At 40.3% G+C, this 19,834-nt stretch overlaps 1 protein-coding gene across 2 annotated transcripts in view; it reads right to left on the bottom strand.

Moving 5' to 3' along the window:
- The window catches only part of PPP2R5C (protein phosphatase 2 regulatory subunit B'gamma), a 71,275-nt gene extending 61,157 nt beyond the window's left edge, over nt 1-10,118 (bottom strand). The window contains exons 1-2 of one of the 2 annotated variants that reach the window (XM_066551371.1): nt 10,024-10,118; nt 8,392-8,457 (exon numbers count right to left, since the gene is read on the bottom strand). In XM_066551371.1, coding sequence (XP_066407468.1) covers nt 8,392-8,457; nt 10,024-10,050 — 93 coding nt within the window. In that variant the 5' untranslated portion in view covers nt 10,051-10,118. The remainder of the gene's footprint in view (nt 1-8,391; nt 8,458-10,023) is intronic. The other variant, XM_066551372.1, reaches the window with a different exon arrangement.
- Nucleotides 10,119-19,834: the final 9,716 nt, after the last annotated feature.

Here is a 19,834-nt window from a genome sequence, read left to right as displayed (position 1 = left end):
AGGATGGCCTGGTTTCAATTACTTTACTTACTGATTTTCATTATAATTTCTCTCTGATGAGCCTGAAGTATCCTTTTACTTTACAAAACCCCAAACCAACAAAAACTACCCTTGTTCTTTTTAGATATATGTATGTACATACACATATGCACACATATATATGTAAGGTTCCCACATTTGAAGGAAATCATACACTGACCCATTTGCTTTAGGCATCAACTCCTATACACTACTGTAAATTTTAATTATATACAGCTACTGATGAGCTAAGGCAACTGCACATGTGGCTTTACCACTGAAGTCCATATTTTTGTGCTCCCTGATCTATTCATAGAAGCTTCTCACTTCACACAGTCATACTCTTATTTTACTTTGCCTCCTGCCCACCAATTTGGTATTTGTATTAGATGCTCTTTGAGAGAGTTATAGTCCATGACAAGTAATCTGGTCTTTTGGAAGGTGTCCCTCACCATGGCAGGTTGGAACTAGATAATCTTGTGGGTCTCTTCCAACCAGACCATTCTATGATTCTATGAATAGTAACTGTAACTGCTTCTACAGAACTGTTACACCAAATCACTTCATCTTTGGCTCTCATATGCTTTTATTTTACATGTTGCTGAAATACTTGTCAGTATTTCAGACTGCTAAATTGAGAAGTGATGAGGAAGTATATAAAAGTCACTATAAATGTGTAGCAAATTATAATATTTGGCAGTCATCTTTTAAGAAGCATATTCAGGAATAGGCCAGGATTTTTTTCCTAGCTTTTGGCTGGTTGGTTTCTGTAAATGGCCCTCTAAGCCTGTTGCAGGGAAGGACACACAAACAAAAAACCCCAAAGCCTACCATCCTACTTCTAGAATTACCAATATATTCTGGTTTCAAATGAAATTGAGGGGGGGGAAATGCACACAAGATATTTTGTAGTCTGTGAACATATGGGTAGATTCAACAGCTACCTGTTTTTCTCACTGTATTCTCTAAGAAATAACTACATTAATAATTCTGTATTACATGTGTTCATGTACATCTGAGTACTCTCTGAGTGCTAGGCCTTAACTCTTATGAAAAAAATTAAGAGAAGCAATTTGAAACAACGGATGAAAAGGATATTTTCAGTTTACAAAATGCTGGTATCCATTTTTGAAAGTTCCTTTGTTCCTTTTGATTAGAACAGCCTTCACCTTCATGGCTGTGCTGCTTCCATTCAGGAAGGATTCAGAGAGCTTAAAAACACCATTAGAAAGCAGAGGATAGCAAGAACTAAACCACAGACAGTTCTGACACCTCATATGTTACACAAGTTGTTGTCAGCCTTGTGTAAGAAGTAGAAGGGCATAAGATCCTGTTTTCAGAAGTGTCTCATTTTAGGTAATAAAATACTTGTATACAGCAGTGTTTGGTACACTTTAATAACACCATTAATTTTAGAAGCATAATGTTAAAGTTACATAACAAACACCATTAAGGTAACTCCACTATTCAGTATTAAGGTGCCTTTGCTTAGAAGACAGAAGGAAATTCTAGTTGTCAAAAGCAAAAAGCCAAGATGTCAATAAAAATTGGAAATAGAAAAATTACAGAAGTTAAAGACAAACAAAAAGTTTTGTAGATGCTCTAAGAATAACACATGGCATCTCTTTACTCAGTAAATAGCTGAGGCTATATACACTCAAGTAGGTGTATACACTCAAGTATTTTTTCATGGTTATATCAACCCATTAAAATAATCTCTCTAGGAAAGAAAATCAGAACTTCAAGACATGATCAAAAAATAGTTTTCAAATTAATTTTTTAAAGAAGTTGGCACACCAATTTAAAACTAAACAAACCCACTCCAAAGCCCACAAACTTTATTTTGTATCCGTTATAACTGATTCAAGAGAAAATCCACCCCAACTTCAGACACACTTCTGGTTTAAAATCCTGTTTCGCTAATGTATGAGTAAAATCCCAACCTAATAGCCCTAGAAAGCTACATAATGGGTCTAACACTGTCTGTTTATAATCATTCCATGATTCAAACTTGAGAGGACAAGTTGTTTGAAATTTCAATTTTATTTCATAATCTAACTCTTCTTCCATATGCAAGACCACCAGTTTTAAATCACCTTTATCTACTACTGCATGGGACTGGCTCATGAAAGCACTGGCCCTGCAGCCTGTCCAGCTGGGGCACACCACTGAAGAGAAGAGCCAGGGCCCAGCTAGGGTTGTTATGAGATGGAGATGCCTGTCAGTGCTAAATGTATCTCTTTGTTAAGGACAACAACTTCTACCAAGAACAAGTAAAGAACAATCTTACACGTCAAAGATGATGAATGCCATGTATCCAAAATGCAGTGCTACTGAGTTACAGAAACTGCCCAAATGGTGTGAGGGTTGATGCACCTGAAGGATGGGATGCCAAGCAGAGGGGCCTGGACAAGCCTGAGAAATGAGCCCATGCGAATCTCATGCAGTTTAACAAGACCAAGTGCTGGTGCTGCACCAGGGTCCAGGCAACTCTGATATCAATCCAGGCTGGGGATGAACAGATGGAGAGCAGCTCTGCTGAGAAGGCTTTGGGGTGCTGGTGGATGAGAGGCTGGACATGACCCAGCCAGGGGCACTGGCAGCCCAGAAACCACCTGTGTGTGGGGCTGCATCCCCAGCACCGTGGGCAGCAGGGCAGGGAGGGAGGGGATTCTGCCCCTCTGCTCAGGTGAGACCCCACCTGGAACACCACATCCAGCTGTGTGGTCCTCAGCACAGGAAGGACATGGAGCTGTTGGAGCAAGTGCAGAGGGATGGAGCACCTCTGCTATGAGAAAGACTGAGAGGACTGGGTTTGTTCAACCTGGAGAAGAAAGGCTTTGGGGTGACCTAATTGCATCCTTCCAGCACCTGAAGGGCACCTACAAGAAAGATGCAGAAACTTTTGTTTACAAGGGCATGTAGGGACAGGAGAAGGGGGAATGGCTTTAAACTGAAAGTAAGTTCAGATTAAATATCAGGAAGAAATTCTTTACTGTGAGAGTGGTAAGGCACTGGAAGAGTTTCTCCTGAGAAGTTGTGGATGCTCCACCCCTGGAAGTGTTCAAGGTTAGGCTGGATGGAGCTGTGAGCAACCTGGTCTAGTGGAGGGTGTCCCTGCTGATGGCAGAGGGATTGGGACTAGATGGTCTTTAAGGTCCTTCCAAACCAACCCATCCCATTCTGTGATTCTACGACTGAACAACAATGATGGAGGGATTTATTCACATAAGTTGATAAATACCTACCTGTGACAAGGAGGTATTTCCAGAAATTATTTAGGAGCAGTCCTAATGCATGTTAACAAAGAAGAGAAAACAATCACAGAACTTTGTACCCTCCCCATTCCCCAAACCTCAACCTCCTCTGCCTTGGTGCCTAAATGAACTGCCAAATTAGTACTTACTTGTGCCAAGGCTTTCAAGTATAACTTAAAAAAATTCTGAAGTAGAAAATTCTAGTCTCAAACTGGACACTGTGAAACAGTCCCCATCTTCAAGATCAGGTATGTTTGTTTCTCATGGTAAATAGCACAATAATGAAAATCACAAACAGTAAACATGAGAAAAATAAGCAGCATATATAGAGAATATCCACTCAACATTCTAAGTAACTTCAGCTGATCACAGAAACCTGTTAACACAAAATAGTGCTGGATTTATTGCTTTTGTCTATTCCTTGCTTTCCTTTAAATGTTAGGATACTTCCACATATGATCTCAGCTTAAAAAGCCATGCAAAAAACATCAACACTGCTTCTACTACCCATTCCTTTGGCAACTTCCTACTTTTAATGGAAGTGACAATCCTTTGTGCTCATATAATCAGGAATTATTTAAAGAAGTAGTGAGAACACTGACAGTCTTTCCCCACCATGTGCTGGCTAATAAAGGTGATCATGGAAAACTGGATAGCCACCTCTGGAGGTTCTTTCAGAGGGATGAAAATCATTACTTGTGCTGAAGTGTTTTGAAGATGCAAACAGAGATTTCTATAATTTTTTGGCAAATCTATTTACTGAAAAGTATTACCACTATGCTAAGTAGCTTAAGAAGTTAACTTCTAAATTAAAAAGGCCTCAAAAAGCAGGGAAGAAAAACTTCTGAAAACAAAGCCTTACAAAATTTCTGCACTAATACACCTACTGAAAAGTGATGGCTGTGAGACAGTGGCAGGATAGAAGCATGGATAGCACTTAAAAGACTTTAAATTATTTTTAAAATTGGTCTCAGCAGTGATTATAGTCTAACATCAGCAACACATGCTATCAATAGATCAATTTCTTGCACAGCAAGAAAAATGGCTAATACAATTTGCATTTTATTACATTTTGATTTACCTACATTAAAAAGAAGAAAAAAAACCCACAACAAAATACCTTTAAAGTAGAAAGAACCAACAAGGACAGCACGTGGAAACAACAAGATAATACACACACACACAGAGAGGCTTCTCAAAACCACATTAGTTTTCCGTTTGCTTTTCTGCATGGCAGAAGAATGAGTTATAACTTCTGTTTTCATTTGCTGATAGTCACCAAGCCAATACTTTCTCAAACAACAAAAATATTCTTTGCCTTCTACAGACTACTCAGCATCTGGATTGAAAATGAAAGCAAATGACATTTAGAACTTTCATGCCAGTTTAGGCCAGTCCAGCTAGACAGGGAAGAAGCCATCACTCCCTGTCACCTAGTTTTATACCAGACTATTGTCATGTATGAAAGGCCACCAGCTACTTCTGACCCTTCCATCCCCCAGGTGAATCACAGTAGTGAATTAATTGTCCTGAACTGTTCCAGTGACTGGTGAAAAGAGCAAGTTTTACCACCTACTCTCTCACAGACAAAAAAAAGTCAGAAATAAAGAGTATATAGGGTTAGAATTTTAACTTCCTTCCTCTGTGGTAGTATTTGAAAACCACTGCTAAAGTACTGCACTTGAATTATTTTAGGTATTAGGTTAGGTTTTTCTAGAGATAGAAAAAGGTCATGTTTTTCAACAGTCATTAACTATGACCAAGTCACCTTTTCTAAACAAATGGGACTGTCCATAAATTACTACTGCCTCCACTCAAAAGGAGACCTCCACACCCCTGTGACAAAACAAAACTCTACAACAAAGCTCATCCAGCAGATAAATAATTCCTGCAAAAGCCAGTTAGATCACAGGGCATATGTCCACAAGGTACCAATGGAATGGCCAATCACCACATCCAGGTGGATTTAATTTTCAGTATCAGTTTTTGGTGCAAGTATAGTTTTTGGGCACTGTTAAACAAAGGCCCCAAGAATTTACCAGAGCAGAGACACTACTCCCACAGAGGGGAAAACCAATACACAACAGATTAAGTCTTTGTTCACAACTTGAGGACCCTAATATGCTGGACTAACTAATGAAATAGGAGGTTATACTTAAAGGAATAGATTTAAGTGTTCTGGCAACTATTTAGTCTAATTTATTAGCATTTACTAACAGGTTACAAAATAAGCTTAGACAGGAGCTCAATCATATTAGTTTTTTCTTAAGTGTTCAATAAATGAGCAACATGCAACTGGAAACTGGAATAATGGCATTGGGTACAGAAGGACAAGGTACCCTCACCTCATACAGACTGTGCATTTCTGGTACCTCTGTAACAAAAGGAAATGGAAACAAGAGAAGGACAATCAAAGTAACAGCAGTCCTCCTATGTAGGGGACATTAAGCAGGATTTTGGGGGAAAAAACCCTAAATATAAAATACATATTAAAAATATATATAAATGTCAATTACATAATTAATAATTTAATACTAATTTTACATAACTTCCAGTTAAACAACCTTCTAAACCACATACTGGCTTAAAGGAAAGTATACCAGGATGAAAGATCCTACATAAACATCTACTCTGGTTCTTTCTCCTCAAGCATCAGCAGTTGACCACATAGCAATTCAAAAGGGAGGTCCCTGCTACTTCACAGGTAGCAAGGCTTCTTTAGAGTTAACACACTCAGCTAATGCAAAAACCATCAGCTTAAGTGATTTTCACCCTTTTAGCATGGGCATTCTGGACCTGGTATACCAGGAATCATTTCAATCCCTTTTCAAACTTGCTGTACAGCTTCTATCAACTGAAACCTCATTTCTCTGACTGCAAGACAGGAAAAGCACATGCTCATTTTTGTAAATACTAAGACCTGTTTTACTTTTTTTATCTATAGAAGTTCAAGGCATCATGAATTTAGTTAAGTGCTATAAAAGTATCTATAAATAAAGTATTTGTGGGATGCTGCTGCTTGTGTTGTCCCTGTTCTTTGAACAGCAGGCGGTTTCTAGTCTTTACAATCTGCCATTTGCATTAAATGCATATGCATTAAATGCATTTTGAGAAACAAAAAGCTGAAATGAACCACCATATTTCCAAACCTACTCATAGTCTAGGAGAGGATTTTTTAAAAGCCATATTAAAACATATGTAGAACGACACATGACAACAACCTTTTTCAAAGAGAAAGGAAACCTAAAAATGTATTAACAGGATGCTCCTGAATATTTCTGTATTTACCAATCTTCACTATGTTAATAAATAGCCTCCTTTCTGTTCATATAAACACCAGCTAACATCCAGCAGGATTACAGCCAGCCACGTTAGAATGCAAAGTCTACATTACTATTTTGTGTGCAATTACTCTATTAATTAAGATAATGAGTCAAGCACTGAGGTGTTCAAAACTGTATGGAGAGTAAATAATGCCCACTGGGAATGACAACCATACTGTATGTGCCAGTAACATTCCCAGTTCCTTTCCCATTCTGCCCCTGCTCACATATGGTCAAGTAAACTGTACTTTTCACTGGGAATTCTACCTGGATGGACAAAAGAAAGAGTGTATGAACAGTAAAACATATTCTTCAATTGAGATTCATCTCTCTCACATTTCAAGTTTAAAACCCAAAAATCTAGATCTGCAAAGACAGGAAGAAATGACAAAGAAACCCACATACACATTTTTGGCTACCATACAAAGCTCTTCACTTATTATCTTGGGGAGCTTTACACTCAATCCTGAAGTACCAAGAGGGAATAAGAAAATAGTCTTGGTCTCAGAAACTTGTCATTCAGAAGCTTGAGAAAATAAGTAGTCAAAAATGTACTCCAAAGATGGTGATAATAATGAGTATTACAACTACACAGGAATTAAAAATATGGCCAAGTGACACTCTCTTTAATACCATAGCAATAATACTGCAAAGACAGAACACATCACAATGAAGTACATCTATTTACACCACTATGAACATCTACACTGATACATTTCCCACTTCATTCTACAAGCTCCCCTGGTAGCTGAGATCCTTTCTAGAAGCTAGCTTCCCTCCATCAAAACTCAATCACTCTCACAGGAATTTACCAAAATACTTTTACACACAAATTACAAGTTTTAATGATCTTCTTGATTTATGACAGTAGCATGAATCACTCTGCACAACAGACAAATGAGAACTCATTGAGCTGCATACAATAAATAGTCCAACCCACCTACCCCTAACAGTCATTTCAGGACAGGAAAAATGGTAAAGCTAGATGAGTGTTTTGTTCTCAAACATTATCTTTCAGTATCAAGAATTGTTTAGAGGCTGAAATACATAACTTTTCAGAATACCATTTTACATTTAAACTACCAAGAACATTTTAAAGAAATTTCAGGAAATTAACGTAAATGGTGGATTTCCAAATCAAACAAAACTAATTCTGAGTTTCTGGATGAACGTGTGCAAGGGAGTAAATAATGATTTAATCGTCCCTTTTCAAGTTGCTGTGCCTTGCTAGTGGGCAAAACAGAAAGAAATGCAGAAGGAAAAAAAATCAACAGAATAATTAGTCAAAAATGGCACACTTCATGGTATACCTATAAAAAGGATCTACATAACACAACAGCTGGCAGCCTCTCATTAAGCCTAAGGTCTCCTGACAATAAACCAGGATACTGACACTTACCTGACATGCCAGCATCGACAGTTTGAGAGAAGAGACCTCTGGGAATTACAGAGAATTCTAAAAACGACATTGAGCAACAAGAAGAGAAGCCCAAAAACTCACAATAAAAGCAGAAAATAAACCAGATGTGCATCTCATAACCAAAAAAGGGAATACATGAGTATTTAAGACTGTAACAAGCAAATATTTATTTACTCTAAATAAAACTGACTTCCTTAAAAGCATCATCTTATATCTTGCCAAATACCAGGGCAGTAGTTCCAGAGTCATTTTCCCTCAAAACTATCATCATGTCAAAATAACAACGTAGAAAACCTTAAAGCACTTTTCAGAAGTTATTACAAATGACTGTGAAAAGACTGTGAAAAATACTATGGTTTTTAGTAATATTTACCTCATGTTCTTGGTTATCTTGTCCATCTTTGCCACTTTTTCCACTCTTAACTGATTTTGCAGGTTCCTTAAAAAAAAGTTTGAAGTTTCAGTTTTTGTTTTTTTTGGTTTTTTTTAAAGGAGCTCTAGATAGATTCTTAAGTCAAGGAATCAGGCTTTTTTAGATATTTGCTAAAAGTAATAAAGTTGGCAGAATAAAAGTGATACAATTTAACTGGAAGATGATAATATTGAACTGAAAGTCTCTACAAAGCCACTTTAATAATTTTTTATATGTAGGAAGACTTTGGAGTTTTATTTATGCCTCAAAATTCACCTATAAAGATAAGCTTTCACATAGGTAAGCAGGCAGGGACAAAGAATGCAAATGATTTGAACCATGTCTAAGAAATTACTTAGTTTTACTACCTTGCTGTCTTTGGTTTTTTGGTTCAGAAATATTTATATTTAGTTTAGCTTTGATGCTAGCATCAGTATAGTACACGTTTTACACTTTATTATTTTGTCTGTTCTAGGGGCTAGAAAGTCCACTGTTAGAAGTAGGCCCCACAACTCAATTTTCTGCATCACAGCATTGTACTTCCCTTGAATCCTTCACCCATTTTTGAGATTTGTTACTCTCAGAAAAGTGAAAAAAAAGTTTCAATGTTTTTAACATCGAAAGGGCCAAGGATATTGGGAAAATTTAAAGCAAACAACTCCCAAAAACCTCAACACTCAACTTCCCTACATCCAATTTTAAACTGACGTTGACAAACTAAAAGCTAAACAGAAGCGGTCGAGAAGCACAGCAGCTGGCTGAGGAGGACAGCACACTTCACTGTTTCTGACTTGCACTCACAGCTAATTGCCTATCACACAAAATAAAGTGCAATCCAGCTAACTTCCTGCCGGGTTTACAAGTTTTCTGCTATCGTTACTTGTGCAAGCCCCTTTCGTAGCCGCCAGACAAATCACTCCCGGGAGCCTGAGGCAAAGCGGGGCCAAAGCTAGGTTCATTCTATTGTCAGGAGAAGGAGCTGAAAGCCTCCGAGGGGCGATCAGTGCTCCTTGAATACTTATGGAGATCCCCCAAGCACAGCCCCCACTGCAGCCAGAGCTACGCAGCAGCAAAACTTCCCAGGACGGGGCCCGGGCAAGACGCCGTGGGTACGGACGCCCCCACCTTGCCATGGAAATAATCCCTTCCCCCTCCCCAACGCCCCCGGGCCAGCCCCGAGCGAGAGCCCCGCTCCCCGCTCCGCCTCAGCCAGCCCGGGCTCAGGACACGTTTCCCATTCCCTCCCTCCAGCACTCCCCCGCACGCCAAACCCACGGCCGCCCTCCACCGACTCCCTCCCTCCGACGGCCGCCGGCGAGTCGGTACCAGGACCCCGCCTCGGCACCCCCGGACTAGGCCCCGCCGGGAGCTGCCCCCTCCCCGGCACCCGGGGGAGGCCGGCACACCGCAGCGAGGGAGGGAGGGACGGAGCTGCCCCTCACCCGGGGCTCCCCCTCGCGCGGCTCTCCCAGCGCCTGGGAACGGGCGCCGCTCGCCGCTGCCGCCCCCCACCCCAGGCCCCTCCTCCCCGCGGGGCCTGCACCCCACAGCCCCCCCCGCGGGGCCCGTCTCTCCCAATCCCCCCCGACTCACTTTCTCTTTCTTGTTTTTATTCGGCATGGCCGCGGAGGCGCAGCCCCCGCCGGCCCCGCTTCGCTCCGCGCCGCGCCCGCCCCGCGCTGCCGCTCCCCCGCTCCGCGGCGGCCTTGGTGCTCCCCCTTCCTCCCCCGCCCGCGGGGAGCGGGCCCTGCCCGCCCATTGGCTGCGCGCGTCACGTGGGCCGCAGCTCGCGCTCGTCACCGAGCGGGCGGGGCTGGCGGCGCCTCCGCCCCCGGCGCTCTCTCGGGGGGATCGGGGCGCTTCCGACGGCTCCGGAGCTCTCCCGGCGGCATCGGAGCGCTCCTGACCGCTCCGGAGCTCTCCCGGAGGCATCGGGGCTCTCCCGAGGGCTCCCCCGCTCCGCCCGGGCTCCGGCCACGCCTCGGGGTGTTCCCGCAGGCTGAGCGGGGCAGCCGGACGGGCTGAGGTGCCCTCAGGGCCCCGAGGCTCCGGCGAGCTCGTCCTGTTGCGGCCCGTGGGAAGCGGGGGGTCCCTGCAGCCGCTGCCTCCGCCGCTCTTGGGCGAGGGGCACCCGTCACTGGGGAGCGGAAACGTTAAAGGAAAAAAAAAAACCAAAACAAACCCAACAAGAAAACAATCTAGAGCATGCCTGAAGTTAGTTGGCCCTCTCGTGCGAAAACCGTGTGTCCGTCATCATTTTGAGGACTTCAATATGCGCTTGCAGCGTGTGGATGGGGAAGGTGAACTTTGGGAAGTTACAGACCGGTTTTGAAATGATATCTTGATTGCTTTTAAAAGCCTGAGTTTGGTTGTGCATGTTTTCATCATGCTCACCCGTACTAGAGATAATTTTTTGTCCAAGCAAATCACTTTTTAATCTCCCAAAACCAGAATGCAATATTTAGGACAATCTTAAGACAAAAGAAATGTGCAAATACTCCATCTGGAAAATTTACAAACTGTATTTCTCCCATGGTCAGATTAAGCCACAAATTAATTATTGGCTGAGGAAAAAGTGCAAAGGACATTAGCAGTCCTAATAGCACCGAGACATAAAATATTTTAAATTTAGATTGGTTGTACTTGTTAAATTCTAATTGTGTTGTACTGCTAAAGGATAGAAAAAATACTACTTAATAAATACAGCGTAAAAGTGAAATTGATCTCATTTCTTACCCAGCCTGCGAGTATAAAATCCAGCATGAGCAAACAGATATGCTCTCATTTTTGGGATATGGAATTCCAATAAGCACTGGTATCTGGTAGGATGGTATCTAACGTTAGATACTTGTATCAGCTTGTATCCACTATATTTGAACCCTGGTTTTGCTGTGGTGAAAAAGACGAAGAAACTTTGCATTTTCCAGGCACTGCAAAGGAATTTACTGGCTGTGGAGAGCTGCTTCCTCTTACTTCAGTCCTCTTCCTTTCCTGTTTCTTAAGTGCTAGGAAGCAAATTATGTCTGCCTCTTATCCTTTCTCTCATCTCTGGTTTGAGAGCTTAGAAATGAGGTGCAGTTATCACTATTGTGCCTCTGCTGAGAGCCAGTCATGAACGAGTTGCTACTAATAAATGACATTTCTGACTAACAGAATAACATGGACTTTTGAAATACTAATAGACAGCAAAGGAAAGAAATCTACCTCCATCTGTAGTCTGGAGTTTAATCAGTGTGTGAAAGGGTTTGCATGGCTAGGGATAAACTCAAGAGCTTCCACTTTGTTAGGTTACAGTTTTGTAGAAGCTTAAACTACTCTTAATTCCCAGCTGTTGTGCTCCTATCTCCCTCCCCTGCACTGATGCTGGTGCTGTGAAGTTAAAACCTGCTCATAGAATTGATCAGGTTGAAAACTATCCTCCCAAAATGACGTGTTGGTGTGTTGGTTTAGTTTTGGTTTGGAGTTTGTTGTTTGTTTTTTTGGTTTTGTTTTTTTTTTTTTTTTGCCTTGAACTGGCACACCACCACCTGCTTCTGTAAACACTAACACTGGCTGAAGGAAGGGGGTGGAAATATGTGGCGGGGGCGGGATGTGACCTCAACAGCCTAGATTTAGATCAGTTTAAGCAGCTTAATGAGTTTCTCATTGGCTCTTGGCCTCTTTTGTGCTGCTAGTGCTCATAGTTTTTCTAAATAATGGAAAAACTCTGTCAGTGTCATTCTTACCCAACTACTTCTGAACAGGAGCAGCAAAAATTGTCTGTTCTTGTTTTGCAGTTAGTTGGGAAAACCTTGAATCAATATGTTGAACTGAATACAGGTTCAAAAGTTGGCACTGACTCAGTTAACATTTATGAGGTTTTCTTTGTGACCACAGATGTAGAAACTCTTGTGCAAACTTGACTCCCCCTCACCTCGCTTTGCTGCAGAGTCTAATTCACCAGTAACAGAAAGCAATTGTGTTTTTCAAGGCCTGCTCTATTATATGAAATAATTAGTGTGTGGAGGAGGTTTACAAGAAAAATAGTTCTGTCTGTATGCTCTAGTGCCTTCATAAAACCTGAGACTAAGATATGTGACTTATGTGATGAAATCTTAGTTTTACTACAACGGTATGGCACTGTGGGCCTAATTATTCTGCTATGGAGTAGGAATAACTATGTAAATAAGGTGATGTAATTTGAGTGTGAATATGACTATATTAATATTTGCATTAATTTCTGAACATTTTATGCAAATTAGGTGTTTTCAAAAACCAGAATATATTCACATGGATTAGGTTATCACTCTAATTAAAATGTCAAAAACTAATGCATGTAGCATAGTTTTCAATTTGCATTTTTTACTGTACTGATCAAATTCTCTAAATCTGCAAAAGTTAAGCCACCAAATAATGTCAAGTATTGTGTAAAACACCTGGATAATACTTAATAGCTTGAATCTGGGCCAAGTGTCCTGTGTGCCAATGAAAGGGGAATATTTACACAATTAGTCCTTTCCAGCTGTATTGGATATTCTTGTCTGATTGCTTTTCATTTGTTTTTGTTGCTTGTTTTTTAATCCCTTTACAGTGGTTGAGCAGTCATGCTCTGGCCTGAGTTTACTGAACAGACCACTGTCACTGTGACAGGGATAACATCTTCCATCCCCAGTTGTATGGCTTTATTGCTTCCCGTGCCCTGTCTCTGGTTTAATTGGGTGGTATGCCAGTTCAGCTTGTTAAAATGGCAGAAAACTAACTGAGCAGTGGTGACAGGAGACAATGAGACCTTTTGCTAGGAAGCTCTTAATTTGGCTCAGCTGAAACTATGCAACAGCAGTTGTGGACAAGGTTTTAGCAGCCAGTGAACTGTCATCGTAATACATAATTGTCAAACATTGTCAGGCTGTTTCCCAAAACATCTCTTCATTGACTGGTGCAGACTTTGGTTGTCTGGCACACTGTGTCAGATAGAGAGAGCTGAACCCTGAAGGGCCAATGGCAGTAAAGAGGCTGGAATAGATGGGTTGAAATAGAAACATTTTTTTTCTCATGCTTGCATGAGCCAAAATACTACTTAAGGTAACTTTCCTGGCAAGAATAGTGGAACTGGCAGATTATGTCTGAAGGAACTAACTGAGGGAAGAAACTACTTAATCAGCACCTGCAATAGATTCTGCTTCTATGCAATCTAACACTAAAAGCTGCAAAACCAGTATACTCAACTTCACAAAAAAAGCTTAAACATCTTTCAGGAACTTTCTCTACAAGCATGAATTCATTCTACTTACCCTGAATCACATTAAATAATTCTTGTGCTGCTCTCAATCTAAATTATAAAGCTTTGATTCTCAATTATTTTAAAATCCATTAGTGTTGAATGCCCTGCTGTCACAATTTCCAGTATTGTAAAGGTTGCAAAACAATTTATTCACAGCAGCATAAAAGTCAGACTCTTTTGAGGTAATTAGTAATAGGTCAAACTTGGAGCTTCATGCATGAAAACAACATGATATTTTAGCCTTATATGTGACCACATAATTACAAATGGCAATTATTGTCATCACTTAACACAGAATCACAGATACATGTTCAGAACCATAATTAATCACATGTCTGTTTAGTAGTATGATGCATATTTGGTGCCTTCTAGTTTACTCTGTATATAAGGCATATTACTCTGTATGTTTGCTAAATTTGGACTAGTAAAAAATGACAAAAAAATTCATGTATGAATGATTATGCTATCTGGATCTTAGCTGTAAGAATTTTCAGTATTAACTAACACATGGATTCTGGATTTCTATTTGGGCCAACTTAATTTTCAAATGAACTTGAAAAACATAAATAATGAGAATGGACAGCTCATGCAGAATGTTACTAAAGCATTTTACTGGTTTTAACTGGGATAGTGTTACATTTCTTCATTGTAGCTTCTATGGGGCTAGATGTGCTTTGAATTTGTGATGAAAACAGTGCTAAGAACATAAGGATGTTTTTGTTATTGCTGAGCAGTGATTACACAACCTCAAGAACTTTTCTCCTCACAGTGCCCGACCAATCAGGAAGCTGTGAGTACACAAGAGGTTGGGAGGGGACACAACTGGGACAGTGACCCCAGCTGATCCAAGGGATATCCCATACTCTATGATGGCTTGCTCAGCACTAAAACTGGATGGAAGTGTGTGGAGCTTGGCTGAGGCTGGCACTACTTGGGGACTGGCTGAGCATCTGTTGGTGGTGAGCAATTGTTTTGGGTTTTTTTATATTTTCTTCTTTTCTTTTTTTGTGTATTTTCTTTTAATTACTATTAGATTGTCTTTTTCTCAACCTATGAAGTTTCCCATTTTTACCCTTTTGATTCTCACTCCTATTCCATTGGGGATAAGTGAGCAAGCAGCTGTGTGATGCTGAGCTGGCTACTGGGATTAAACCATCACAAGCATCTATTCAGAGATTCAGAACTATTCTGGACAAATAATATATCACAAAAATATCTAATAATATCTAATGATAGTTAAAACATTTTTATCTGCTTGTGGCCACAGTTACCACAGTGGTTATTAAGTATTAAAATGACCTACATTGGGGAATTCAGAGGATGATCAAAGTAAAAGACAGGCTATTAAGCCGGATGAACCATTTGTCTTATCCAGAATGCCAATTCCTATGAGAAGTGCCTGAATTTGTGTGCTGATACCCAAATTCCAGAGAGATGGGAATTACAAAAATAGTAACGTTAAAACACTTTGTACAAATCGCTTGATGTTCCTCTGCCTCAGTGAAGCAAATTAAAAGATCTTAAAAGCAAGACTTTGCTGTATGTCATGGACTTGAATCTTTTCAGGAAAAAACCTCAGAGACAGGCAACTCTGTTAACTCTGTTTGTGACATTTATAAATTAGGATGTCTGCTTTCACATTTCCTCTATTTCTGTGCGTTTGTTTTTTTGTCTCTATAATGAGTTAAGCATTACTTGAAAATATTATATAATAATCTGTTTAAAATTTATTGTCTCTGCCTAGCATTTAGGAGGTAGAAGGGACATATTTATTTTTGATAGTTCATCTCTTTTTCATGTCCAAATTTAGTATTTTTATGGTGTGTTTTGGTGCAATTTTTAGCAGTCTTTGTTCATTCCAGGCTTTTGCTGCATTAAATACAATGTTCCCATACATGTACTAGCATTCCTTCTTCCCACACGATATCAAAGGAAAGATTAATTTTGTATCAGATGAGTGAGACTAGTAACATAAAGGTGACTGCAGCTAAAACTCCTACATTTTCATTTTTATCATATTTAAGTTGGTATTTATAGAATGAATGAAGACATCCAATTAATTGTACCTCCTGTTGATGCCATACAAGATTTTCTCCTTCTACACTTCATACCTTTTTTCTGCCGTTTTTAGGATTGGTCATAGCTAATATAGCTGTATATTTTTATCTCAGTGTGGGAAGAGTTGAAAGACATACACAGAAGGCGTGCTCAGGACTTAACCCTGCAAGTGCCATGAGTTTGTGGACTCAGGAGGCTGAGTGTGTCTGCGTGTGCTCAGAAGTGTCCATCTCCTGAGATGATGCATACCCTGGATTTCTGATTTTCAGGAGCAATCCGTGCTGCCTTGTCAGAATGCGAGGAGCAGCTTCTACCAGCAGCGCTTTTGGCTCGCTCCCCCTAGGGCAGGCTGCCTGCCGCTGCACCGAGCAGGCTCTGCGGGGATCTTGGAGAGAGCTGCAGGGATCTGGCAGAGCTGCAGGATCTCAGAGAGCTCTGCAGGGATCTGAGAGAGCTGCAGGGATCTCAGAGAGTTCTGCAGGGATCTAACAGAGCTCTGCAGGGATCTGACAGAGCTGCATGATCTCAGAGAGTTCTTCAGGGATCTGACAGAGCTCTGCAGGCTTCCACAGCCTCTCTGCATGTGTGGCACAGACATCGCTCCTCTGCTGTGCTCACATCCTGCCATCAGGCCAGCTCTTAGGAAGGATAAAATTTGGGTTTAAGTATCATTGCCTGGGTCTGCACCAAAATCCCTCAGCATGAAGGAGCCTCACCAGGTCTGTTTTGGTAGGCAGGGTAACTCCTGCAGTCAGGGTTCCCTGTCTTCAAAAGCTGTGATAGTCTAGAGGCCTCTGCCAGACCAATTCCCTCTGGGCACTTTAAAGTCTATCTTTGCATATGAGACATCTGAACAATTCTGAAAGGTTCTTTAATAACAAAACCTTTTTGTTTGCCTGAGATAGAAGGATAAATGCTTTTGACACACCACTTATCTACTACTATGCCATATTATCAGAGAGACATGTTACAGGGTCATGCCAGGCAAAGGCTTGCAAGAATAATGTTGGAGGATTGGGCCAAGAGATTTTGTTCTCATACCATTCCTAGAACTACCTAGTCACTGAATGGCTTCTAGAATTTTTCTATGAGCAAGCCTTGTCATTTTGATTCAGAGAGTATTCCAGGAATAATCAAACATGTGCACAAGGTGAATGCTAATGAAGAGGACCTTGGAACAAAACAGAGTTATTCAAACTGATACTGCAGGTGTGCTCAAAATCTCCTTATGCATTGTGATGGAAGCCTTGGCTTCTAATTCAGCTGTGGATTCTACTTGTTGGTAAAAATCCTGAGCCATAGAATCATAGAATGGGTTGGGTTTGAGAGGACTACAGTGGTTCATCTTGTCCAACCTCCCTGCTCAAGCAGGGTTGTCCTAGAGCACATTGCACAGAGCTGCATCCAGATGGTTCTTGGGTAGCTCCAATGAGAGAAAATCCACAGCTTCTCTGGATAATCTGCTCCAATGCATGGTCAGTGCACAGTAAAGAATTTCTTCCTCATGTTCAGGTGGAACTTGCTGTGCATCAGTTTCCACTCATTGCTTCTTGTCCTGTGCTCGGCACCACCGAGAAGAGCCTGGCTCCATCCTCTTGCCACTCTCCTTTCAGATATTTGTAGACATTGGTGGGATCCCCTCTCAGTTGTCTTTTCCTGAGGCTAAATAGGCCCAGCTACCTCAACCCATTTCATCATAAAAGAGACACTCCAGTCCCTTAGTCACCTTTGTAGCCCTCCAGCTGGGCCCAGTCCAGAAGCTCCAGTCCAGTCTGCTTGTACTGAGGAATTCATAATTCTAAATTCAGCTTTTCAATATAAGAATTATTAAGAATAAATCACCTTCATCAAACCAGAATGTTTTTGCTCAGTCACATTTTAGGTGTCAGCTCCGTTTTTACTGAAGGTTTAAAAAAAATCAGATATTCTGAAAGAATTTAGACAGAGCAATTAAACATTGGCAAAGCTTATAAGCATTTCAAACCAGAATCTTACAATAGGAAGTGTTAGACCAACTTAACTGCAGATTTCTCTTCCATCTGTATTTATATCATGCTGTGTACTGACTATCTGGTATGCCTGTACAAACTTTGCCCCAACATTCAATTCGTTTGCATCTTATGTTTGGTATTTATTTCAGAAATTTGACATAGATATGAGTTGTATTTACATTTTATCATCAGTTCTTAGGTATGTTAGAAATTCTTTTGAACATCAGGAAGTTGATTAGAAGTACTAGGTAGACAATTACTAAGAAGTCATAAAACAAGGCCTTTGACATGGATTTTCTCCTGCATGTATTCCACAGAATCATGACACATAATCTTTATACTTCATGCATTTCCTTCACAGAGGTTCATGGGTTTTTTTAACTTTATGCTCCTCTTTTGCTGTCCAAAGTTTTTTGCTGTGAAAATGGCATGTATCAATGTCAGCACAGCTGATTAATCACAACTTTTCTCTAGAGTTTAATACCCAAACCAGCTCTTGTCTCTCCAGCATGCTGTATGTTGTCTGCTTTTGCTTTTATTGCTACTCTCATGTATTTCTTTTCAATTTCATCTGTAGACTCTTGGTTCATACATTTCTTGGCTGTTCAGAGAACACATGTAACATGATTCAAGGACCAATTATGAAAGCTGTTCTTATCTTCCTTTCACTCAGGCTATCAAGACAGTTTTATGGGCAGCCCTTTGCCTGTCTTGTGTTTTCTAATTTATAGACTAAATGCCCAGATTTCCTTATGTAATCTTTTTTTTAAAGGAAGAATTAACAGGCATTTGAACTAAAGTTATCTCCTTTTTAGTATAAATTGAAATGAAAAATCCCTGTTGTTAGCAGAGAAAAGAAACAGATTGGTAAGTGCCTGTACATAATTCCCAGAGCATTTTACATTTAAAGCTCCTTTCATATATGTAAAGAGGATAATGGTAACAAGGTAAATAAAATGTGTACAGAAACGAGATAAGGTACATAAGATATATAAATAAAGGTTTTTTTTACACACATTTATATAGAAATCCTACTCATCACCCCAAGTTTTCTGACTGCACCAACTTGGATTTGAATTTTCGTTCTGCTAAATATGTCCAAGTATTTTAATATTTGTCTAGAATGTCAGAAACTAGATGAACTAATGCCTAATCTTTAAAGATTTCTTATTTAGTTGTATTATGGACCCAACCAGGGGTTTTAATTCAAGGCTGAAGAATTATAGAACTGTAATTGAAGTACTAGAGGGGAAATATTCTTTTCACAGAAAGATCTTTTGCTCTGTCTTTCCCAAACAGTATGCTCCATATATAGTATTACTGAATTAAATGCTAAATTACCTACATGCATAAGTTGTAGCCTAGAAACCAGAATGACGGGAAAGTGACCAAAAGCTGAGCAAATAAATAGTAAATTTTATTAAGTATGCATAAGTTAAGGGATGCAAAGGCTCGCTAGTCACTGCCATGAGGGCTCAAGCTCTGGTGGTGCCTTTCCAGGCTTCTCAGCTGTGTCTAGGTCAGTGTTGCTTGGCCTGAAGGATAAAGTTCATCACCTGATGCTGCCCCTTGCATTCCTGTGCATGCTCTTGGCTGCAGAAGAGGGTAAGGCATCAGCTGGCCCGAGAGGCTCTTGTAGTGAGTGAACCTTAAATACATTTGGTGCAGTGAGAACGTTCAGGAGCCTCCTAGTCAACTTGATTATTTTGTAAATGTTACAAAGGAAGTGGAATTTTGATAGATGGTAAATTCAGATGCTTTGTGTTTAAAAGGTCTTTTTATGGTCTAACATTAATTAGCAACAGTAAACACTGATAGCTAATAAAAATGTCTTAGAAAAAGCCTGAGGGAATACTCTGTGAGCTCAGCAACCGACTGGGGTTTGAATGATCTGAATTCTATTCTTAATTTGCAGTGTGATTTTGGCAAGGTAATCTCTGTGTTTCTTTTTCACATCTTTTATCTCTCTTGTCTGTCTTTATGGCAATTTGTCTTTACAGTGCCCAGAATAAGGAAGAAGGCAAACTGGACTGTGATTCTAACAAGAGTGATAACAAGTAGCTTTAAATACAAACTCAATTTCAATTGTTCTTTT

Source organism: Molothrus aeneus, chromosome 6 (genome assembly GCF_037042795.1).
Source record: "Molothrus aeneus isolate 106 chromosome 6, BPBGC_Maene_1.0, whole genome shotgun sequence".
In the NCBI taxonomy this organism is placed as follows: Eukaryota; Metazoa; Chordata; class Aves; order Passeriformes; family Icteridae; genus Molothrus; species Molothrus aeneus.
The sequence above is the reverse complement of the archived record's forward strand: the minus strand, read 5'-3'. Positions and strand labels throughout refer to the sequence as shown.